Source organism: Anomalospiza imberbis, chromosome 28 (assembly GCF_031753505.1).
Source record: "Anomalospiza imberbis isolate Cuckoo-Finch-1a 21T00152 chromosome 28, ASM3175350v1, whole genome shotgun sequence".
Classification (NCBI taxonomy): domain Eukaryota; kingdom Metazoa; phylum Chordata; class Aves; order Passeriformes; family Viduidae; genus Anomalospiza; species Anomalospiza imberbis.
In genome coordinates this window covers 3,927,407-3,952,026 of record NC_089708.1, presented here as the reverse complement: position 1 = coordinate 3,952,026, position 24,620 = coordinate 3,927,407, and the positions used below count along the sequence as shown (strand labels likewise).

Below are 24,620 nucleotides of genomic sequence, written 5' to 3'. Positions count from 1 at the left end.
AAAAAACCAAACCACAAATTTCCTGAAAAAAACAAGTGGTTTTCCATCACTTAAATAACTAATCCAGGTTTTCAGGATGGGGAAAAACAAAACAAAACAAAACAAACCCAAGACCAGGCGATGACAAGAACATCTTTATAAGAATCAAAATTAATTTAAACCAGGCGAAATAAATTAAAACATTAAATATTAACTTTCAGTGCAACATATACAGAAGACATGAGAGTAACCATGACTTTAAAAAAAAAAAAACAACAACAAACCCCAAAAACCACCCCAAAAACAACCCCAAAACAGAGGGAAAAGCTCCGGGTTGGTTACTAAGGGGAAATTAAGGCTGTGCCTCCAGCCCGAGGAGGTTTCCTGGGATTTAAATTCATTTATTATTAATAAAAAGCTGGGATTTGTCCCCAGAAATGAGCCGGGGGTTGGGTTTTTTTCTTTGTAGAAAAATAAATCCCATCCCTGGCGGGGGTTTGGGTTCAGATCCCAAAGATTTGGGGTTTAAAAATCCTGGGAAAACAACCCAAAAGTCGAGGGGACACCCGGGAAAAGGGGGGAAACGCCCCAAAAAGGATCCGAAGCACGGGGGGGGGGGGGGGAGGGGACGGTCCTGGGGGGCTCCCCAGGTGTCCCCAGATGTCCCCAGGTGGTCCCGGCTCTGTCACACACCTGTGGGGATGGGAATGGCAGCGGTTACAGCCCGGGGTGTCACCTGTCCCCAAGTGTCCCCTCACCTGTCCCCTGTGTCCCTCATCTGTCCCAGGTGTCCCCTCACCTGTCCCCTGTGTCCCTCACCTGTCCCAGGTGTCCCCCTCACCTCTCCCAGGTGTCCCAGTTGTCCCTCACCTGTCCCCAGGTGTCCCCTCACCTGTCCCCCTGTGTCCCTCACCTGTCCCAGGTGTCCCCAATTGTCCCTCACCTGTCCCCAGGTGTCCCCTCACCTGTCCCCAGGTGTCCCCTCATCTGTCCCCAGGTGTCCCAGTTGTCCCTCACCTCTCCCAGGTGTCCCCCTCACCTCTCCCAGTTGTCCCTCACCTCTCCCAGGTGTCCCCTCACCTGTCCCAGGTGTCCCCTCACCTGTCCCAGGTGTCCCAGTTGTCCCTCACCTCTCCCAGGTGTCCCCTCACCTGTCCCCAGGTGTCCCCTCACCTGTCCCAGGTGTCCCAGTTGTCCCTCACCTCTCCCAGGTGTCCCCAGTTGTCCCTCACCTGTCCCCAGGTGTCGCCTCACCTGTCCCCTGTGTCCCCTCACCTGTCCCAGGTGTCCCAATTGTCCCTCACCTCTCCCAGGTGTCCCCTCACCTGTCCCAGGTGTCCCAGTTGTCCCCTCACCTGTCCCCAAGTGTCCCCTCACCTGTCCCCTGTGTCCCTCACCTGTCCCAGGTGTCCCCCTCACCTCTCCCAGGTGTCCCAGTTGTCCCTCACCTGTCCCCAGGTGTCCCCTCACCTGTCCCCAGTTGTCCCTCACCTGTCCCAGGTGTCCCCTCACCTGTCCCAGGTGTCCCCTCATCTGTCCTCTATGTCCCCTCACCTGTCTCCCCTGTCCTCTCACCTGTCCCCAGTTGTCCCTCACTTGCCCCCTGTGTCCCTCACCTGTCCCAGGTGTCCCCAGGTGTCCCTCACCTCTCTCGCTGTGGCAGCAGGACATGCTTCCCACCCCAGGTGTCCCCAACCTGTTCCAGGTGTCCCTAGTTGTCCCTCACCTGTCCCAGGTGTCCCCGGTGTCCCCAGGTGTCCCCAGTGTCCCTCACCTGTCCCAGGTGTCCCCAGTGTCCCTCACCTGTCCCCAGGTGTCCCCCGGTGTCCCCAGTGTCCCTCACCTGTCCCAGGTGTCCCCGGTGTCCCCAGTGTCCTCTCACCTGTCCCAGGTGTCCCCAGGTGTCCCCAGTGTCCCTCACCTGTTCCAGGTGTCCCCGGTGTCCCCAGGTGTCCCCAGTGTCCCTCACCTGTCCCAGGTGTCCCCAGTGTCCCTCACCTGTCCCCGGTTGTCCCCAGGTGTCCCCAGTGTCCCTCACCTGTCCCAGGTGTCCCCGGTGTCCCCAGTGTCCCTCACCTGTCCCAGGTGTCCCCGGTGTCCCTCACCTGTCCCAGGTGTCCCCGGTGTCCCTCACCTGTCCCCGGTGTCCCCAGGTGTCCCCAGTGTCCCTCACCTGTCCCAGGTGTCCCCAGGTGTCCCCAGTGTCCCTCACCTGTCCCCGGTGTCCCCAGGTGTCCCCAGTGTCCCTCACCTCTCCCAGGTGTCCCCGGTGTCCCCAGGTGTCCCCAGTGTCCCTCACCTGTCCCAGGTGTCCCCAGGTGTCCCCAGTGTCCCTCACCTCTCCCAGGTGTCCCCGGTGTCCCCAGGTGTCCCCAGTGTCCCTCACCTGTCTCGCTGTGGCAGCAGGACGCTCCCCCCTTGAGCAGCCCCCCCCGGTTTCTCGGGGCCGGCTCCGGGCTCACGGCACCAGCCGGGACAGCGCTTCCGCAGGCGGCAGCAGCTGGGGACAGGGACAGGACATGGGGACATGGGGACAGGACATGGGGACAGGGACAGGACATGGGGGACAGGAACAGCGCTTCCGCAGGCAGCAGCAGCTGGGGACAGGGACAGGACATGGGGACATGGGGACAGGGACATGGGGACAGGGACAGGACATGGGGACATGGGGACAGGGACATGGGGACAGGGACAGGACATGGGCGACAGGGACATGGGGACATGGGGACAAGGACAGGGGGACAAGGACAGGGGGACAAGGACAGCACATGGGAACATGGGGACAGGGACAGGACATGGGGACATGGGGACAGGGACATGGGGACAGGGACAGGACATGGGGACAGGGACATGGGGACATGGGGACAAGGACAGGGGGACAAGGACAGCACATGGGGAACATGGGGACAGGGATAGGACATGGGGACATGGGGACAGGGACAGGACATGGGGACAGGGACATGGGGACAGGGACATGGGGACAGGGACATGGGGACAGGGATAGGACATGAGGACACAGGGACAGGGACAGGACATGGGGACATGGGGACAGGGACAGGACATGGGGACAGGGACAGGACACGGGGACAGGGATAGGACATGGGGGACAGGGATAGGACATGGGGACACAGGGACAGGGACAGGACATGGGGACATGGGGACAGGGACAGGACACGGGGACAGGGATAGGACATGGGGACACAGGGACAGGGACAGGACATGGGGACACAGGGGACATGGGGACACAGGGACATGGGGACATGGGGACAGGGACAGGACATGGGCACATGGGGACAGGACATGGGGACATGGGGACAGGACATGGGGACACAGGGGACATGGGGACAGGGACAGGGGGACAGGGACAGGAAATGGGGACATGGGGATATGGGGACAAGGACATGGGGACAGGGATAGGACATGGGCACATGGGGACAGGGGGACAAAGACATGGGGACATGGGAACATGGGACAGGGACATGGGGACAGGGACAGGACATGGGGACAGGGGACATGGGGACGGGGACAGGGACATGGGGACATGGGGACAGGAACAGCGCTTCTGCAGGCAGCAGCAGCTGGGGACAGGGACAGGACATGGGGACGGGGACATGGGGACACAGGGACACTGGGAATGGGGGCCGGGGATGGGAATGGGGACAGGGAATGGGGACACAGGAAATGGGAATGGGGACAGGGACGGGACAGGGACAGGGGTGGGGACAGGGAATAGGGACTGGGACAGGGAATGGGCACACAGGGACAGGGGTGGGACAGGGAATAGGGACTGGGACAGGGAATGGGGACACAGGGAATAGGGACTGGGACAGGGAATAGGGACTGGGACAGGGAATGGGGACACAGTGACAGGGATGGGGACAAGGAATAGGGACTGGGACAGGGAATGGGGACACAGGGACAAGGACAGGGGTGGGGACAGGGAATAGGGACTGGGACAGGGAATGGGGACACAGGGACAGGGATGGGGACAGGGAATAGGGAATGGGGACAATGAATGGGGATGGGGGACAAGGATGGGGACAGGGATTGGGAATGGGGACAGGGACAGGGTCAGGGTCAGGGCTGTCCCCAGGAATTCCCCCGGTGGCACTCACTGCACCAGGACGCAGACGGTGACGAGCAGCGCCGAGGCCACCACGGCCACCACGAGCAGGGCGGTGATGGTCTGCTTCTTCTGGGTGGCTGCCACCACGGCCAGCAGGTCAGCGTGCTCACAGCGTGTCCCCACGTACCCTGAGTGACACCTGGGGACACAGAGCAGGTCAGCGTGTCCCCACGTACCCTGAGTGACACCTGGGGACACCGAGCAGGTCAGTGTGTCCCCACGTACCCCGAGTGACACCTGGGGACACAGAGCACGTCAGCGTGTCCCCATGTGCCCCGAGTGACACCTGGGGACACAGAGCAGGTCAGCGTGTCCCATGTGCCCCGAGTGACACCTGGGGACACAGAGCAGGTCAGCGTGTCCCCACGTACCCTGAGTGACACCTGGGGACACAGAGCAGGTCAGCGTGTCCCCACGTACCCTGAGTGACACCTGGGGACACCGAGCAGGTCAGCGTGTCCCCATGTGCCCCGAGTGACACCTGGGGACACAGAGCAGGTCAGCGTGTCCCCACGTACCCTGAGTGACACCTGGGGACACAGAGCAGGTCAGCGTGTCCCCATGTACCCCGAGTGACACCTGGGGACACAGAGCAGGTCAGCGTGTCCCCACGTGCCCCGAGTGACACCTGGGGACACAGAGCAGGTCAGCGTGTCCCCACGTACCCTGAGTGACACCTGGGGACACAGAGCAGGTCAGCGTGTCCCCACGTACCCCGAGTGACACCTGGGGACACCGAGCAGGTCAGTGTGTCCCCACGTATCCCGAGTGACACCTGGGGACACAGAGCAGGTCAGCGTGTCCCCACGTGCCCCCAGTGACACCTGGGGACACAGAGCAGGTCAGTGTGTCCCCACGTACCCTGAGTGACACCTGGGGACACAGAGCAGGTCAGCGTGTCCCCACATGCCCCGAGTGACACCTGGGGACACAGAGCAGGTCAGCGTGTCCCCACGTACCCCGAGTGACACCTGGGGACACAGAGCAGGTCAGCGTGTCCCCACGTACCCCCAGTGACACCTGGGGACACAGAGCAGGTCAGCGTGTCCCCACGTGCCCCGAGTGACACCTGGGGACACCTGGGGACACAGAGCAGGTCAGCGTGTCCCCACGTGCCCCGAGTGACACCTGGGGACACAGAGCAGGTCAGCGTGTCCCCATGTGCCCCGAGTGACACCTGGGGACACAGAGCAGGTCAGCGTGTCCCCACGTGCCCCGACTGACACCTGGGGACACAGAGCAGGTCAGCGTGTCCCCACGTACCCCCGAGTGACACCTGGGGACACCTGGGGACACAGAGCAGGTCAGCGTGTCCCCACATGCCCCCAGTGACACCTGGGGACACAGAGCAGGTCAGCGTGTCCCCACGTGCCCCGAGTGACACCTGGGGACACAGAGCAGGTCAGCGTGTCCCCACGTGCCCCGAGTGACACCTGGGGACACCTGGGGACACAGAGCAGGTCAGCGTGTCCCCACGTGCCCCGAGTGACATTTGAGGGACGTGGGTCACCAGGGGACGGGGACACATGGGAACAGGGACACGGAGTCACCCCAGGATCGGGGACACAGCAGGGACAGCGGAACCCCCCTGGGACACCGAACCCGGAGTTTTGGGATCACTGAGACAACAAACCCTGAATTTTGGGAGCCCCAGGACAACAAGACGGGAGATTTGGGATCCCCAGCACACTGACCCCACAGTTTTGGGGTTTTTTTGGGGTTTGGGGACTCACACACAGGCGGGTTTCTCCTGACCCCACAGTTTTGGGGTTTTTTTGGGGTTTGGGCACTCACACGCAGGCGGGTTTCTCCTGACCCCACAGTTTTGGTTTTTTTTAGGGATTGGGACACTCACACGCAGGCGCGTTTCTCCTGACCCCACAGTTTTGGGGTTTTTTTAGGGTTTGGGCACTCACACGCAGGCGGGTTTCTCCTGACCCCACAGTTTTGGGGTTTTTTTGGGGTTTGGGCACTCACACGCAGGCGGGTTTCTCCTGACCCCACAGTTTTGGGGTTTTTTAGGGATTGGGGCACTCACACGCAGGCGGGTTTCTCCTGACCCCACAGTTTTGGGTTTTTTAGGGATTGGGGCACTCACACGCAGGCAGGTTTCTCCTGACCCCACAGTTTTGGGGTCTCCCAGCACACTGACCCCACAGTTTTGGGATTTTTTTAGGGATTGGGGCACTCGCACGCAGGCGGGTTTCTCCTGACCCCACAGTTTTGGGATTTTTTTAGGGATTGGGGCACTCACACGCAGGCGGGTTTCTCCTGAGCCCACAGTTTTGGGGTTTTTTAGGGATTGGGGCACTCACACGCAGGCGGGTTTCTCCTGACCCCACAGTTTTGGGTTTTTTAGGGATTGGGGCACTCACACGCAGGCGGGTTTCTCCTGACCCCACAGTTTTGGGGTTTTTTAGGGATTGGGGCACTCACACGCAGGCGGGTTTCTCCTGACCCCACAGTTTTGGGGTTTTTTTGGGGTTTGGGCACTCACACGCAGGCGGGTTTCTCCTGACCCCACAGTTTTGGGGTTTTTTTGGGGGTTGGGCACTCACACGCAGGCGGGTTTCTCCTCCTGCACCAGGAAGCGGCACGTGCCGTGGAAGCAGAACTGCCGGTGCGAGTCGGGGCACTCGTTGAAGTGCGACCTCACTGCCGCCGCCACCGGAGCTGCGGGAAAAACGAGGCGGAAAAAGGGGATTTTGGGACATCCCAAACGCGGCTGTGGCGCCCCCAAAAACGGGGATCCCTGCAGGGAGCAGCCCCCACCCTACAGCCCCCCGGGATGGGCACGAATCCGTGGGGAAAGGGGTGGCAGCACCTTGGGGTGACAGGAGGGACACGGGGCTTGGCTGTCTCCCACCCCAAAAGGAGATTTCCCACCCCAAAAGGAGATTTTTCCACCCCAAAAGATTTCCCAGCCCAAAAAGAGATTTCCCACCCCAAAAGGATTTTTCCCATTCCAAAAGGAGCTTTTCCACCCCAAAAGGAGATTTTTCTGTCCTAAAAGATTTCCCATCCCAAAGGGAAATTTCCTAGCCCCAAAAGGATTTTTTTCCCCATCCCAAAAGGCGATTTCTCCACCCCAAAAGATTTCCCAGCCCCAAAAGGTGATTTTACACCCCAAAAGAGAGATTTCCCATCCCAAAAGGAGATTTCCCACCCCAAAAGGAGATTTCCCACCCCAAAAGGAGATTTCCCACCCCAAAAGGAGATTTTCCCCACCCCAAAAGGAGACTTCCCATCCCAAAGGAAAATTTCCTAGCCCCAAAAGGATTTTTTCCCACCCCAAAAGATTTCCCATCTCAAACAGGGGAGCTGTCCCACCCCAAAGGGAGACTTCCCAGCCCTAAAAGGAGTTTTATCCACCCCAAAAGGAGATTTCCCACCCCAAAAGGAGACTTCCCATCCCAAAGGAAAATTTCCTAGCCCCAAAAGGATTTTTTCCCATCCCAAAAGATTTCCCATCTCAAACAGGGGAGCTGTCCCACCCCAAAGGGAGACTTCCCAGCCCTAAAAGGAGTTTTATCCACCCCAAAAGGAGATTTCCCACCCCAAAAGGAGATTTCCCATCCCAAAGGGCGAGCAGAGCTGCTTTAGGGTTTGTTTTGGGATCGCCGTGTGCGATGCCATGCAGCCACCCCAAAGCCATCCCAGCCGGGTCCTGCCTCAATAATCCCTCAGGAATTTCCTAAAGAGCTTAAAAGGGAGGAGGAGGGAGCCCAACCCCGCTCCTGTTTCCCATTAAATCCCATTAAATCCCATTCAATCCCCCACTGGTTTGAATTATCCCCCGGAAGGGAATATCCTGCTCGGGATGATTTGGGATCGAGGCACTTCCGATCCACCCCCGGCTCCTGAGCCTGATTTATGGCAGCCCCAAAGTGGGGATTAAAGCCCGGGGTGTGGGATGGGATTGGGATGTCCCCGTGTCCCCAGAGCTGGGAAGAGCCACCCTTTAGGGGCCAGAAACCCTTTTTTTTGGACGGCTGGGAACTCTTTTTTTTGGGGGCCAGAGACCCTTTCTTTTTGGGGCCAGAAACCCTTGTTTGTGGGACAAGAAATCCTCTTTTTGGGACCAGAAACCCTTTCTTTTTTGGGGCCAGAAACTCTATTTTTGGGACCAGAAACCCTTTCTTTTTTGGGGCCAGAAACCCTTTCTTTTTTGGGACAAGAAACCCTCTTTTTGGGGACCAGAAACCCTTTGTTTTTTGGGACCAGAAACCCTTTGTTTTTTGGGACCAGAAACCCTTTCTTTTTTGGGACCAGAAACCCTTTCTTTTTTGGGACCAGAAACCCTCTTTTTGGGGACCAGAAACCCTTTCTTTTTGGGACCAGAAACCCTTTTTTGGGGGCTGGAAACTCTTTCTTTTTGCGGCTGGAAACCCTTTGTTTTTGGGACCAGAAACCCTTTGTTTTTGGGGGCAGGAAACCATTCCCGGTTTTCCCCTTGGAGTTTGGGGCCAGGATCCCACTCAGGGCCCCGTCACCCCATAAAGGGGAGGGGTGGGATTCCAGAAAACCCCAAAATCGACGCTGGCCACTCACCGTTCCGGCCGGCCGTGCTGTTGTCCAGCGCGTGGCACGCGGCCAGCAGGACACCTGGGGGAGGGACACACGGGGTCAGCCACGCCCTGATCCCAAAAAACCGGGGTGAGGGGGTGGGGGGGGGGGATTTAGGGTCGCCCAAAACCACCCCGAGATTTTGAAGGAAAATGCAGGAATTTTACGGAAATGTTTAAGGAAACATCTCAAGGATGTTTTTCCTTTTTTTTTAAGGGAAAAAAAAATCTCAAAGATTTTAAAGGAAAATGGAGGAATTCCCTGTGGGGGTGGAATTATGGGGTCCTGGCAGGAATGACCCCCACTGAGTGAAGCCTTGGAGATTTTTAAGGAAAAATTATGGAATTATGGGGTCCTGGCAGGAATGATCCCTTCGAGTGACCCCCTTGGAGATTTTTAAGGAAAAATTAAGGGAATTTTAAAGGATAATACTCCAAGGTTTTTAAGGAAAAATCTCCAAGATTTGTAAGGAAAATGCAGGAATTCCCTGTGGGGTGGAATTACGGGGTCCTGGCAGGAATGACCCCCCTGAGTGACCCCTTGGAGGGGACAGGGTGACCCCCCTGGCCAGGAGTGATCCCAGGGCTTGGGGCCAACTGGGACTGACCGATTTCCCGGGATTTTCCTGGGACTGACCGATTTCCTGGGATTTTCCCGGGACTGACCGATTTCCCGGGATCTGACCCCGTTTCCCTCACGGTTTGGATCGAACGGCGCGGAAACAGCGGCGGGAGAGAGACGGAGCCTGGGGTGGCACGTCCTGCAGATCCCGGCGCCACCAGAGCTTCAGGGATCCACCCAGGGATCCACCGGAGCTTCAGGGATCCACCCAGGGACCCACTGGATCTTCATGGATCCACTGGAGCTTTAGTGATCCACCCAGGGATCAACCAGAGCTTCAGGGACCACCCAAGGCATCGGGGATCCTCCAAAGCCTCAGGGATCCAACACAAATTCAGGGATCCACACAGGGCTTTGGGGATCCACCCAGGGATCCACCGGGGCTTCAGGGATCCACCCAGGGCCTTGGGGATTCTCCACAGCTTTCGGGATCCTCCACAAATTCAGGGATCTACCAGGGCTTCAGAGATCCACACAGGGCTTTGGAGATCCACCCAGGGATCCACCAGAGCTTCAGGGATCGGCCCACAGCTTTGGGGATCCACTGGAGCTTCAGGGACCCAAGCAGTGCTTTGGGGATCCTCCGTGGCTTTAGGGATCCAGCACAAATTCAGGGATCCACCACAGCCCCAGGAACCCACTGCAGCTTCAGGGATCCACCAGGACATTGGGGATCATCTGGAGCTTCAAGGACCATCCATGGCTTTAGGGATCCACTGGAGCTTCATGTATCCTCCACGGCTCCAGGGATCTACCATGGATCAAGGATCCACTGGAGCTTCAGGGATCCACTGGAGCTTCAGGGATCCTCCACGGCTTCCCCGGTTTCCTCGCAGACCTCGGGGATTCTCCTCCCGCCTGAACTGAATCAGCAATCCGGTCTCATCCCAAGCTTTCCCATTTTTTCCCGGCTCGGGGCTTCGTCCGTTCTGGGTGTTTGGGAAACGCGCCTCCACTCCCGGGATTTAGGGAACGACTCATCCTGGTGGCTTGGGTGGGCATCCATCCCCTGGCATCCCAGTGGGATCCATCCCCCTGGCATTCCTGTTCTGGGTGGGTGTGCATTGCCTAGGAATTCCCGTTCTGGGTGGGCATCCATCCCCTGGCATCCCAGTGGGATCAGTGGGCATCCATCCCCCTGGCATTCCCGTTCTGGGTGGGCATCCATCCCTGGGCATTCCCGTTCTGGGTGGGCGTGCATCGCCTGGGAATTCCTGTTCTGGGTGGTTGTCCATCCCCTTGGTATTCCAGTGGGATCAGAGGGCATCCATCATTTGGCCTCCTGGTTCTGGGTGGACGCCCATCCCCTGGGAATCCTGGTCCTGAGTGGGCATCCATCCCCCTTGGCATTCTGGTGGGGATCAGTGCGTGTCCATCCCCCTTGGCATTCCGGTCCTGAGTGAGCATCCACCCCCTGGGCATTCTGGTGGGATCAGTGGGTGTCCATCCCCTGGGAATTCCAGTTCTGGGTGGGCGTCCATCCCCTGGCATCCCGGTCCTGAGTGGGCATCCATTCCCCCTTGGCATCCTGATCCTGAGTGGGCATCCATCCCCTGGGCATCCCGGTGGGATACGTGGGCGTCCATCCCCTGGGAATTCTGGTTCTGGGTGGGCGTCCATCCCCTTGGCATCCCGGTGGGATACGTGGGTGTCCATCCCTTGGGAATTCCAGTTCTGGGTGGGCATCCATCCCCTGGCATCCCGGTCCTGAGTGGGCATCCATTCCCCCTTGGCATCCTGATCCTGAGTGGGCATCCATCCCCTGGGCATCCCGGTGGGATCAGTGGGCGTCCATCCCTTGGGAATTCCAGTTCTGGGTGGGCGTCCATCCCCTGGGAATTCCAGTTCTGGGTGGGCGTCCATCCCCTGGGCATCCCGGTGGGATCAGTGCGTGTCCATCCCCCGGCATCCCGGTTCTGGGTGGGCATCCATCCCTTGGCATTCTGGTGGGATGAGTGGGCATCCATCCCCCTGGGCATTCCGGCTCCTCCGTTCTCCTTGCCAGCTCCTCTCCGTGGGCAGGTGGAAAGCCCAGCCCTCATCGCCAGTCTTGGCCCTCGGGAAGTTTTCCATGCCCGGGCCCAGCGTGGGGACACCGGACACCTCCTGGACACTCGGACAATCCACGCTCGAGCCCTGGCGTGGGGCTGACCCACCCCCATCCCACCCCGTTCTCCGGGATCTCCGGGGATCTCTCCCTCCCAAGGACTTCCAGGCCTTCCCACGGCTTCCAGCAGCTCCATCCCGCTAATTCCCAGCCTCAGTTCTCCCTGCGGCATCTCCGTTACCGCTGCGTTCGTTCCCCGCTCCAAGATCCCCTCTGGATCCGCCCGGCCCCGATCCCCGCGTGGAGCCGGAGCGGTTCCCCCTTTTCCTTCCCCACATCCCGAGTGGATCCGCCGGGGCTCAGTCTGGGCTCCTCTCCCACCCGGATCCCACCCGCGATGGGAATTACCGGGACTGGGGCGCTCAGACAGGCGGGGAACCGCGGCTCAGCCCCTCGAGGGCGAGCACCGGGACCGGAGAGAGACCCGGAGCCACGGGAACGGGCAGGAGCGGGAGAGAACGGGACACGGGATGAGCCTCGGGAGGAGGGACACGGTGCTGGAGCCACCGGGGGACGCTCGGAGCCCCCGGGCGCGCCTCGGCGGAGGAGCAGGACCGGGACACGGCGCGGCAGCGCCGGGAGCTGGAGCGGGGCCAAGCCCAGCCGCTTTCCCGGAGCGCCGCTTTCCCACCGGGATACCGGAGCTGCGGGTGGGTGACACCGGCGGGGACAGCGCGACAAAGCCAGCCGAGCTCCAGCCGTCCGCACCGGGATCCTTCCTTCCCCCGGGAGCATCCGCGCTCCCCTCCCGTCCCGGCATCGCTCCGCTCCAGCCCGGAGCACCCCCACTTCCCACCGCCCCCCTTTCCCTCGGCACCCACCCTCCCCCCCGCAACTCTAATTAGCCCCTAGCCCTAATTAGCCGCCCTAATTAAGCGTCTGACCGCGGCCGTACTCACGCGTCGCGGCGAAGGCGCCTTTCCCACAGGGAACGAACTTCGGGAGCGCCCGCGCGGGGGAACTTTATGGGATTTTCACCGCATTCCCGCAGTTTACAGCCCCGAGCCCCAGAACCCAGCCCCAGAACCCCCCGAGCCCTCCGGGACCGCCCCGCTCCGGGGGCGCCGCGGGCGCTGCCCCCTCGGCGGGGTCCGGCCGGGGCCGGGGGCGCGGAGCCCCCCGGGCCGAGCCCCCCGCGCCCCGCACGTACCGAGGGCGAGCGCGGCCGGGCCGCCCGCCATGGCGGGGCTGCACCGGAGCGAGCGGGGCCGGGGCCGGGCCGGGCCGGGCGGGCGCTGGCGGCGGGGCCGCTGCGGGGCCGAGGGGCGGCTCCGCCCGGCGGAAATGGGCGGCAACGGCCGGGCCGGGGCGGGGACAGCGCGGGCAGCGGCACCGCCGGACCGCCCCGGACACCCTGCGGGACCCACCCCCGGGACCCCCCGGGACCGCCCCGGACACCCTGCGGGACCCACCCCCGGGACCCCCCGGGACCGCCCCGGACACCCTGCGGGACCCACCCCCGGGACCCCCCGGGACCGCCCCGGACACCCTGCGGGACCCACCCCCGGGACCCCCGGGACCCCCGGGACCCTGCGGGACCGCCCCGGACACCCTGCGGGACCCACCCCCGGGACCCCCGGGACCCACCCCCGGGACCCCCCGGGACCCTGCGGGATCGCCCCGGACACCCTGCGGGACCCACCCCCGGAACCCCCGGGACCCCCGGGACCCACCCCCGGGACCCCCCGGGACCCTGCGGGACCGCCCCGGACACCCTGCGGGACCCACCCCCGGGACCCACCCCCGGGACCCCCCGGGACCCACCCCCGGGACCCTGCGGGACCGCCCCGGACACCCTGCAGGACCTACCCTCGAGACCCCCCGGGACTCTGCGGGACCCACCCCCGGGACCCCCCGGGACCCTGCGGGACCCACCCCCGGGACCCCCCGGGACCCCCCGGGATCCTGCGGGGCCGCCCTGGACACCGTGCGGGACACACCCCCCGGATACCCTGGGTCCACCCGGGTCCCCTCCCCGAAGACCGTGCTGGACCCACCCCCGGGACCCCCCGACACTTGCAGGACCCACCCCCGGGACCCTGCGGGACCCACCCCCGGGACGACCCGGGACTCCTCCTCCCGGGACCACCTTGGCAACCCCCGCATGGAAACCCCGGGACCACCGGCGACCCTTCCCTCGGGACCCCCGGGAGCTCCCTGAGACCATCCGGGAGCACTCCCGCCGGGATCGTCCTGACTCACCCGGGAACTCCCCCCGGGATCCCGTCAGGGTCCCCACGGGACACCCCGGGACTCCCCCGGACCCCTCAGGAAGCACCCGGCGCCATCCGGGACCACCCTTCCTCGGGACCCTCCGGATCCCCCGGGCACTCCACCACGGTCCCCCTCTCATGCGACCCCCCCGGGACCCCCCCGAGATCCTCTGAACCCCCCCAGCCGCTCATAGGACCCCCAGAGACCCACAGAAACCCCAGAGACCACAGACCCCCAGCCCCCCTATCCATGGACCCTCCATGACCCCTTGGACCCACCACCCTCGGGACCCTCCGACACTCTGGACCCCCTGCCCTGGGTCCCCCAGGACTTTCCCCTGTGCCCCACAAGGACCTTCAGCTCCCCTACAACCGGCCCTGCCACCCCCGGGACCCCCACGGTCCCCCGGTGTGCAGTCACTGCCCCTCCCCCTGGTGCCACCCATGGGGGGACCCAGCCCCGGGTGTCCCCAGGGGATCCCCCCACCCCTCCAAGGCTGAATTTTGGGCTGGGGTCGCCCTGTGTCACCCACATGGGGAACCCTTGGCCCCAGCTCAGTGTCACCCCCACATCCCCCCATGGAGGTGGGGGGAGCAGGAGGGACCAGCGCCCCCCATGTCCTTCCCTGCCCTCCCCCGTGACTCCCGGATTGCCAAACCCCTGCCAGCACATCCTGTGTCATCCTCAGCTGCTGCTGATCCCAGCCTTGGTCATCCCGAAATCTGCAGGGCCACCACCCTGCTGATCCCACCCTTGGTCATCCCAGAACCCGTGGGGCCCTCACCCTACTGATCCCAGCCTCGGTCATCCCAAAATCCATGGAGCCCTTGCCCCACTGATCTCACCCTCAGTCATCCCAAAATCTGCTGATCCCACCCTTGGTCATCCCAGAACCCGTGGAGCCCTCACCCTGCTGATCCCACCCTCGGTCATCTCAAAATCCATGGAGCTCTTGCCCCACTGATCTCACCCTCAGTCATCCCAAAATCTGCTGATCCCAGCCTTGGTCATCCCGAAATCTGCAGGGCCACCACCCTCAGTCATCCTGAAACCCATGGAGCTGTCGCCCCACTGATCCTACTCTTGGTCATCCCAAAATCTGCTGAGCCTACCCTCGGTCATCCCGAAACCCATGGAGCCCTTGCCCCACTGATCCCACCCTTGGTCATCCCAATCTGGCCAGTGGTGACCCAACCTGGCTAGCAGCGACCCAAATCTGGCCAGCGGTGACCCAAATCTGGCCAGCGGTGACCCAAATCCAGCCAGCAGCGACCCAAATCCGGCCAGCAGTGACCCAAATCTGGCCAGTGGTGACCCAAATCTGTTGGTGACCCAAACCTGGCCAGTGGCCAGCACATCGCCCATTATCCATGAGGCTCGCCCCTGAGGACCCCGGGTCTGACCCATGGAAGCCCCTGGGTGTGGGGCCAGGGGGGGTTTGGGGAGGTCCATGCCAGGCTGTGTCCCCTGGTGTGTCCCCCAGTGTGTTCTCTCCCGTGTCCCCCACCGTGTCCCCCCCATGTCCCCCCCGTGTCCTCTGCCATGTCCCCCCGTGTCCCCCCCGTGTCCCCTGACATGTCCCCACTGTGTCCCTGCCGTGTCCCCCACCGTGTCCCTGCCATGTCCCCCCCGTGTCCCCCCCATGTGACCCCCATGTCCCTGCCGTGTCCCTCCCCGTGTCCTCCCCGTGTCCCCCCCGTGTCCCCTGACATGTCCCCCCCGTGTCCCTGCCGTGTCCCCCCCACGTCTCCCGCCGTGTCCCCCCCATGTCCCTGCCGTGTCCCTGCCGTGTCCCTGCCATGTCCTCCCCGTGTCCCCCCCCCGTGTCCCTGCCATGTCCCCCCATGTCCCCCCCGTGTCCCCCCATGTCCCCCCTGTGTCCCTGCCCTGTCCCCCCCGTGTCCCCCCCCGTGTCCCTGCCATGTCCCCCCCATGTCCCCCCCGTGTCCCTGCCGTGTCCCCCCCACGTCTCCCGCCGTGTCCCCCCCATGTCCCTGCCGTGTCCCTGCCGTGTCCCTGCCGTGTCCTCCCCGTGTCCCCCCCGTGTCCCCTGACATGTCTCCCCTGTGTCCCTGCCCTGTCCCCCCCGTGTCCTCCCCGTGTCCCCCCCCGTGTCCCCCCCGTGTCCCTGCCGTGTCCTCCCCATGTCCCCCCCGTGTCCCCCCATGTCCCCCCTGTGTCCCTGCCCTGTCCCCCCCGTGTCCCCCCCCGTGTCCCTGCCGTGTCCCCCCCATGTCTCCCGCCGTGTCCCCCCGTGTCCCTGCCGTGTCCTCCCCATGTCCCCCCCGTGTCCCCCCGTGTCCCCCCTGTGTCCCTGCCCTGTCCCCCCCGTGTCCCCCCCGTGTCCCTGCCGTGTCCCCCCCACGTCTCCCGCCGTGTCCCCCCCATGTCCCTGCCGTGTCCCTGCCGTGTCCCTGCCGTGTCCTCCCCGTGTCCCCCCCGTGTCCCCTGACATGTCTCCCCTGTGTCCCTGCCCTGTCCCCCCCGTGTCCTCCCCGTGTCCCCCCCCGTGTCCCCCCCGTGTCCCTGCCGTGTCCTCCCCATGTCCCCCCCGTGTCCCCCCATGTCCCCCCCGTGTCCCTGCCCTGTCCCCCCCGTGTCCCCCCCGTGTCCCTGCCGTGTCCCTGCCGTGTCCCTGCCGTGTCCTCCCCGTGTCCCCCCCGTGTCCCCTGACATGTCTCCCCTGTGTCCCTGCCCTGTCCCCCCCGTGTCCTCCCCGTGTCCCCCCCCGTGTCCCCCCCGTGTCCCTGCCGTGTCCTCCCCATGTCCCCCCCGTGTCCCCCCATGTCCCCCCCGTGTCCCTGCCCTGTCCCCCCCATGTCCCCCCCGTGTCCCCCCCGTGTCCCTGCCGTGTCCCTGCCGTGGGAGCTGCTCCGAGCCCCGGGGGGGGGGCGGGCCGGCCCTGCCCGCTCCCGCTCCCGTTCCCAGGTGATAGCATCTCCCCTCGGCACTTGAAAGCGGCTCTTTGAAGGGGCTGGCAGCCGGCGCTTCCCGACGCCGCCGATCCCGAATCCCAGCGCCCCACGAGCTCTTGGAATGCGGCTCCGGAACCCCGGCACAAAGGCCACCCAAAATCCCCACGGAGCCTGTTGGATCCTTCAGGGATCCCACGGCATTCCTGCGGCGTTCGGTTTTTCTTTGCCCCAATCCCGGGCAGCTGGAGGATCCGGGATGCAACACATTCCCACCCTGCAGGGCTCATCCCAAACATCCCAAAGTGCATTGAAACGTGATCCTAGAACATCCCAGTGCTGTGACCATCCCAAAATCCAACGTCCTGGTGCCCTGACCATCCCAAAATCCCACTGGAACCTGCTGGACCACAGGTGGCCCTGGGGGTTGCACATCCCAGGATCCCAATTCCTTCAGAGATCCCACAGCATTCCCACCCTGCAGGGCTCATCCCAAAATGCATTGGAATGCAATCCTAAAACCTGAACATCCCAGTGCCCCGACCATCCCAAAATCCAACATCCCAGGGCCCTGACCATCCCAAAATCCCACTGGAACCCACTGGACCACCCATGGGACCACCTGGGGGCTGCACATCCCTTGGGCACCCCATGGCATTCCCTCCCTCAGGGCTCCCAAACATCCCAAAATGCATTGGAATGAAATCCCAAAACATTCCAGTGCCGTGACCATCCCAAAATCCAACATCCCAGGGCCCTGACCATCCCAAAATCCCACTGGGACCTGCTGGACCCCAGCCTGGGCTGGGTGGGAATGGCAATGGAGAGAGGGCAGGGAGGAGCCAGGGGGATTTGGGGTGATCCCATGTGCCCTGAAAGCATCTGGGAATGATGAGGAAAAGGCGGCTCCTTCCTGCTTGGCAACACTGGGATTCCCAACATCCATAGGCATTCCTGACCCCAAAAACATTCCCGACCCCAACCAACATTCCTGATTCCCCACTGTCATCCCTGAACCCAAAAACCATTCCCAACACCAAAAAACATTCCTGACTCCCAACCAACATTCCCGACCCACACCAACATTCTCGACCCCAAGAAACATTTCTGACCCCAAAAAACATTCCTGATCCCAAAACCATTCCCAACCCCAAAAACCATTCCCAACTCCCACTGGTATTCCCAATCCCAAAAAACATTCCTGACCCCAAAAAACATTCCTGACCCAAACCAACATTTCCAACCCCAGGAAAAACATTCCTGACCTCAAAAACCATTCCCAACCCCCACCAGCATTCCCAACCCCAAAAAACATTCTTGATCCCCAGCAGCAATCCTGACCCCAAAAATCATTCCTGATCCCAAAAAACATTCCTGACCCCCCACTAACATTCCCAGCCCCAAAATCATTCCCAACCCCAAAAAACATTCCTGACCCCAAAAACATTCCTGACTCCCAAAAAACATTCCTGACCCCAATAAACATCCCTGACCCTAACCAACATTCCCGACCCCAAAAAACTTTCCCGACCCCAAAAACCCTTCCCGACTGCCCCTCCCTCCCTCTCCGGGGGTTCCCGGGCTCCCAGTCCCTTTTCCCGAGTTACAAAACCACAACCCCAAACCGAGGAGTTATTTTGGGATTACAACAATTAATAATAATTCAGTTGGGGTTATTTAATTGTTCCTGCCCCGGGAGCCTCCGGCTCTTGGGTTTTCCTCTTGGGATTGCTCTTTGTTCGTGCCTTACGCCGGGTTTGGGATTAAAGGGTCATTCCCGGGGGAAAATCTGGGATAAATCCATCGATTTAGGGCAAATCCCTGAAAAAGTGGCATAAACCCCTTCTCCTTCATCCCCCGTTCCATCCCCTCTTCCAGGGCAGGAAATCCTGGGGGATTTTCGGGTTGGAATGTGGCACTTTGGGCCCTTCCAGGCAGGAAATAGTGGGAAAACCCACCCAAAAGATGGGATTTGGGGATTTATTTGGGCTGGAGAGCAGACCCCAGTTAATGGCATTCCCAATCCCAAAAAACATTCCTGACCTCAACCAACATTCCCAACCCCAATAAACATTCCTGACCCCCAAAAAACATTGCTGACCCCAAAAAACCATTCCTGACCCCCTACCAACACTCCCAAGCCCCAAAGTATGGGATTATGGGATTTATCCAGGCTGGAGAGTGACCCTGCAGACCCCAGTAAATCGGAAAACCCACCCAAAAAATGGGATTTGGGGTTTAGCCAGGCTGGAGAGCAGACCCCACTCCATGGGCAAACCCACACAAAAGATGGGATTTTGGGATTTATCCAGGCTGGAGGGTGACACTGCGGTTAATGGGAAAACCCACCCAAAAAATGGGATTTGGGGATTTAGCCAGGCTGGAAAGTGACACTGAAGACCCCAGTAAATGGGAAAATCAGCCCAAAAAATGGGATTTTGGGATTTATCCAGGTTGGAAGTTGACACTTTGGACCCCTTCATGCAGAAACCAGTGGGAAAACCTGCCCAAAATATGGGATTTTGGGATTTATCCAGGCTGGAGAACGACACTGCAAACCCCAGTGAATGGGAAAACCCACCCAAAATATGGGATTTTGGGATTTAGGGGCTGCCAAACACCCTCCATGCCCCCATGTAGACGACTCCAACTCCCTGAGACGTGCCGGGAACATTCTTCTTGATCGGATTCTCACCCCTCTCGCTCCGCCGTAACTTCAATCCCTGATTTTTCAACGTGGCGACGAAAAAAAAAAAAACCTAAAAAAAAGCAGGAAAAATCCCCCAAATCCCCGTGCTCCGCGAACAACGGCGCTGTGTGCTCGTGTCCGGCAGGAATCCTCCGGCCGCCTGTTGATCTTGGATGGGGAAGGTGAAAATGAGGCCGAGGGAAAACACGGCCTCGGGCTCCCCCCGGCCCTTCCCGGGGCTCGCACAATCCCAAATTGTCGCCGCCGGGATGGTTTTGGCTCCTCGGTGGGGCCCTGGAATCGATCAGGCGGCGGCGGGCGGGGAGCGGGGGAATAAATCCGATGTTATTCCCAGGGGCAGGAATTCTGCTGGCCTGGAAGCTCGGGATGATCCCGTTCCTGCTGGCCCAGCCCGAGTTTTGGGGGTCTGACCCATCCTGGGAGGGCAGCACATCTGACATCTCCCCCATCCCAAATTTTGGGGATCCATCCTGGGAGGGTAACACATCCAGCATCTTCCTCATCCCAAATTTTGGGGGTCTGATCCTCCCTGGGAGGGCAGCACCTCTGATATTTCCCCCATCCCAAATTTTGGGTGTCAGACCCATCCTGGGGTTGTTGATGGACAAGCAGCACCTGTAATGTCCTTCTCATCCCAAATTTTGGGGTTCTGACCCATCCTGGGGCTGTTTTTTGGGAGGGCAGCACCTCTGATACCTCGCTCATCCCAAATTTTGGGGCTCTGACTCATCCCGGAAGGGGAGCACCTCCAGCATCTCCCCCATCTCAGATTTTGGGGGTCTACTCCATCCTGCGGCTGGTTTTTGGAAGGGCAGCACCTCCGACATTTCCCTCATCCCAAATTTTGGGGGTCTGACCCATCCTGGGGCTGTTTTTTTGAGGGCAGCACCTCTGACATTTCCCTCATCCCAATTTTTGGGGGTCTGACCCATCCTGGGGCTGTTTTTTTGAGGGCAGCACCTCTGAAATTTTCCTCATCCCAGTTTTTGGGGGTCTGATCCATCCTGGAGCTGTTACAAGACAGACAGAACCCCTGATATCTTCACCATCCCAAAATTTGGGGATCTGAACCCCAGCTCATCCTGGGGCTGTTTTTGGAAGGGTAACACATCCAATGTCCTTCTCATCCCAAATTTTGGGGGTCTGATCCATCCTGGGGAGGCAGCATGTCTGACATCTCCCTCATCCCAAATTTTGGGGTTCTGACCCATCCTGGGGCTGTTGATGGACAAGCAGCACCTCCGACATTTCCCTCATCCCAAATTTTGGGGTTCTGACCCATCCTGGGGCTGTTTTTGAAAGGGCAGCACCTCCAATGTCCTTCTCATCCCAAATTTTGGGGTTCTGACCCATCCTGAGGCTGGTTTTGGAAAAGCAGCACCTCCGATATCTCTCTCATCCCAAATTCTGGCTCATCCTGGGCCTGTTTTGGGATGGGCAGCACCTCCAACATTTCCCCCACCCAACTAAAAGTGGGGCTTTATTGGGAATTTTTCCTGGCTTTATCTCACAGCTCCTGTTTTTCCGCCGCCTTAAAAGGCTCTTTCATAGCTTGGATTTTCCCCGTGAATGTCCATTTTATTCCATTTTTTTTTCTTTCTTCCTTTCCTAAACAACTCCTCGGGGTTTTCTCCCTTCCCACCCCTTTTCCCTGCTCCCCCTTTTCTGTTTACGTCCCATTTTTTTGCCGAAAGCCTCCATAAATAAAGGATTTTGGAGCGGTCCAAGCCTGGCCACTGACGAGGGCTTTGTTGGCCGCGGGAATGCCGGCGGCTCCCGGCTGGCAGCTCCCGGGAAAATGTCAATATTGGATCACTTAGCACCACATTATTTAATTTATGTTTTTATCCCTCTCTAGCAGCAGGGATAAGCACGTCCTGGAGCGAGCAGGAATTCCCACTGGGAATGCGGGAGAGGGGCTGATCCCGCTCCGGACGCGACCCCGTGGTGGCTCTGGCAGGTCCCTCTGCCAGGTGTTTTGGGGTTTCCCGGCTCTCCGTGGTCACGGGAAGCCGCGTCTGGCTGTGCTGTGGACACTGGGATCATTCAGCTGCGGTGACCAGAGCCCGGAGAGCACCCAGGCGGCCGCACGTCCAGCTGTGCCCTCAGAAACCCCAAATCCCTGCTCCGGTCCTCCTCCTTCTCCTTGGGAACTCTCCAGGGCTTTGTGGTAGGACCCCAAATCCACATTCCAGTTCTCCTCCTCCTGTTGCTTGGGATCCTTCCAGGAGTTTTGTGGTAGGACCCCAAATCCACATTCCAGTTCTCCTCCTCCTTCCCCTCAGGATCCCTCCAGGGCTTTGTGGTGGAACCCCAAATCCACATTCCAGTTCTCCTTGTCTTCTTCCTTGGGATCCTTTCAGGAGTTTTGTGGTAGGACCCCGAATCCACATTCCAGTTCTCCTCCTCCTCCTTGGGACCCCTCTGGGCCTTTGTGCTGGGACCCCAAATCCACACCCCAGTTCTCAGGATACCCTCCCAGCTCAGGTGGGATGTCCCTGATGTCCATCCGTGGTGTCCAGGATTTTGTGCTGGGACCCCAAATCCACATCTCATCTCTTGGGACACCCTCCAGGCTCATGTGGGATGTCCCTGATGTCCATCTGTGGTGTCCAGGGCTTTGTGCAGGGATCCCAAACCCACACCCCAGTTCTCAGGACACCCTCCAGCTCGGGTGGATGTCCCTGATGTCCATCTGAAGTGTCCAGGGCTTTGTGCTGGGACCCCAAACCCACACCCCAGTTCCTGGGACACGCTCATGGCTCAGGTGGGATGTCCCCACATCCATCTGAGGTGTCCAGGCTGGGGAAGCCTCCCGGTGTCTTTCCTTTCTCCTCGAGCCATCGGAGCAGGGCAAAGGGCCAGCGGTGTCCGGCCAGGACAAAGCCCCTGGAAGGCCGGCGGCGGTGGAACAGAGGCGCTCAGTGTCCGGGCCACTGCCCCGGGCGGTCACAATGCTGGCACTGTCCCCAAGCGGGATCTGTTTGTCCCTGTCCCGCCTGTTTGTCCAGCGCTCCCATTGTGCGGCCCGGCAGGAGCTGAGTCAGCGCTGCGGCCTCGCTCCCCACGCGCGACCGCTCGGGAATCTGCGCCCACTGCGGGGGCACGGGGGGGGGATTGGCACCTGGGGGGCACTGGCACCTGGGGGGACATCGATACTGGGGGGGCATCGGGACCTGGGGTGGCATTGGGACCTGGGGGGGCACTGAGACGTGGGGGGCATTGGTAACCCAGGGTGGCATCAGCACCCCAGGGATGGCACTGGGACCTGGAGAAGGCATTGTGACCTTAGGGTGACATTGGGACCTTGGGGATGGCATTGGCACCTGGGGGGTGGCATCCACACCTGGGGGTGACATCGGGACCTTGGGAGGGCATTGGTACCTGGGGATGACATCGGGACCTTGGGGGTGACATCGGGACATTGGGGAGGCCATCGGCACCTGGGGGTGACATCGGGACCTTGGGGGTGACATCGGGACATTGGGGGTGACATCGGGACATTGGGGGTGACATCGGGACATTGGGGTGGCATCAGTAGCTCGGGGATGGCATCCACACCTGAGGATGACATCGGGACCTTGGGGGTGACATCGGGACATTGGGGATGGCATTGGTACCTGGGGGTGACATCAGGACCTTGGGGTGGCATCGGCACCCGGGGGTGACTTCGGGAATTTGGGATGGCATCGGTAGCTCGGGGATGGCATCCGCACCGGCGCTGGCGTTGCCAGCACCAGAGCCAGGAGATTTGGGATGTTCTCAGCCCCTGCGGACGGCACCGGCACCTCGGGGTGGGGCCGGCCCAGCCGCTCGGCCCCGGGGGTGGCGCACGGAGCTCCCTTCCTTCCCTGGGAACGGGGCAGAACACCCAGGCCGCCTCCCACGGGAACGAGTCAGCCCTGGCAGCGCAGCTGAGGCCGGGCAGCCGCGGGAGCCACGCGTGACTCAGCCCCGAGGCGCGGCAGGAATGTGCCCCTGCCCGGGAAACGCGCACAGGTAGAACAGGTCCCGGCGCTCCCCGCAGCTCCTCCGGGAAGCGGCAGAACGAGGCCCCGGAGCCAGCGGATGTTCCCAGGCGCTCGCAGATCCCGCAGATCTCACACGGCTCACACCTGCGTTTCCCGAGGGAAACACACCTGGAGGGGAAGGCTGGGAGCTGCTCCCGATCCCGGCAAGGTCACGGCAGCGCAGCCGCTGCCGTCGGACCCCAAACCGCCCCAAAGCTCCGGTTTGGGCTCCTTATGAGGCCGGGAAGAGCCGTCAGTCCCCAAACCACCCTAAAGCTCCGGTTTGGGCTCGTTATGGGGCAGGGAAGAGCCACCAGACCCCAAACCATCCCAAAACTCCGGTTTGGGCTCGTTATGGGGCAGGGAAGAGCCACCAGACCCCAAACCACCCCAAAGCTCCGGTTTGGGCTCCTTATGAGGCCGGGAAGAGCCGTCAGTCCCCAAACCACCCTAAAGCTCCGGTTTGGGCTCGTTATGGGGCAGGGAAGAGCCGTCAGTCCCCAAACCATCCCAAAGCTCCGGTTTGGGCTCGTTATGGGGCAGGGGAGAGCCACCAGACCCCAAACTACCCCAAAGCTCCGATTTGGGCGCGTTATGGGGCAGGGAAGAGCCACCAGACCCCAAACCAACCTAAAGCTCCGGTTTGGGCTCGTTATGGGGCAGGGAAGAGCCGTCAGTCCCCAAACCACCCTAAAGCTCCGGTTTGGGCTCGTTATGGGGCAGGGAAGAGCCACCAGACCCCAAACCACCCTAAAGCTCCGGTTTGGGCTCCTTACAGGGCAGGGAAGAGCCATCACTCCCCCTCTGCCGGATGGGAAATCCGGGAATTCGGTGTCCCCTCTCTCGGTGTCCCTGCTCCGGGCAGCCCTTGGTGACCCCATCGGGGACCCTCAGGCAGAAGGTGGCACCGGGAAGATCCCTTTCTTCGGTGAGGAGGGAATGGAAGGAGGAGCCGCCCCCTCCATCCCGACTTAGACCCCCGAGAGCCCCCTCAAGGCCCGAGTGTGACCCCCAGGGGACAGCAGCCGAGGGGACAGGGCAGGGGACACGTCCCGGCCGAGCCAGCGCGGCGCTGGTGGGGAGCGGGCGGAACACAAACATTCCTCCGGGAAGAGCCGGGGCAGAGCCGGACTTTGCCCCGGCGACAACACTGAGCCGATTCTGCTCCGCTGCCAAACAAATCCCGGCGCTGGGACGGCGCCAGCGCTGGAAAATTTCGAGTGCCAGGAGCGGCGCGGGCACGGCCCGGAGTCACCGGAGGGGACAAACCGTGCGGCGGTGCCACCGCCGCCACCAGGGCCGTGCCCGCCGGGCATTGCGGCGGAGCCGCGAGCAGAGGACAAGGCTGGAGCGAGAAGGGGAATTGGGGCAGGGA

At 61.4% G+C, this 24,620-nt stretch overlaps 1 protein-coding gene across 1 annotated transcript in view; it reads right to left on the bottom strand.

Annotated features, from left to right (window-relative positions):
- Window positions 1–12,708, bottom strand: part of TGFA (transforming growth factor alpha) — a 13,431-nt gene extending 723 nt beyond the window's left edge. The window contains exons 1-6 of the mRNA XM_068174355.1: window positions 12,550–12,708; window positions 8,657–8,710; window positions 6,664–6,778; window positions 4,095–4,244; window positions 2,366–2,479; window positions 546–672 (exon numbers count right to left, since the gene is read on the bottom strand). Coding sequence (XP_068030456.1) covers window positions 546–672; window positions 2,366–2,479; window positions 4,095–4,244; window positions 6,664–6,778; window positions 8,657–8,710; window positions 12,550–12,580 — 591 coding nt within the window. The 5' untranslated portion in view covers window positions 12,581–12,708. The remainder of the gene's footprint in view (window positions 1–545; window positions 673–2,365; window positions 2,480–4,094; window positions 4,245–6,663; window positions 6,779–8,656; window positions 8,711–12,549) is intronic.
- Between the last annotated feature and the right edge of the window lie 11,912 nt (window positions 12,709–24,620).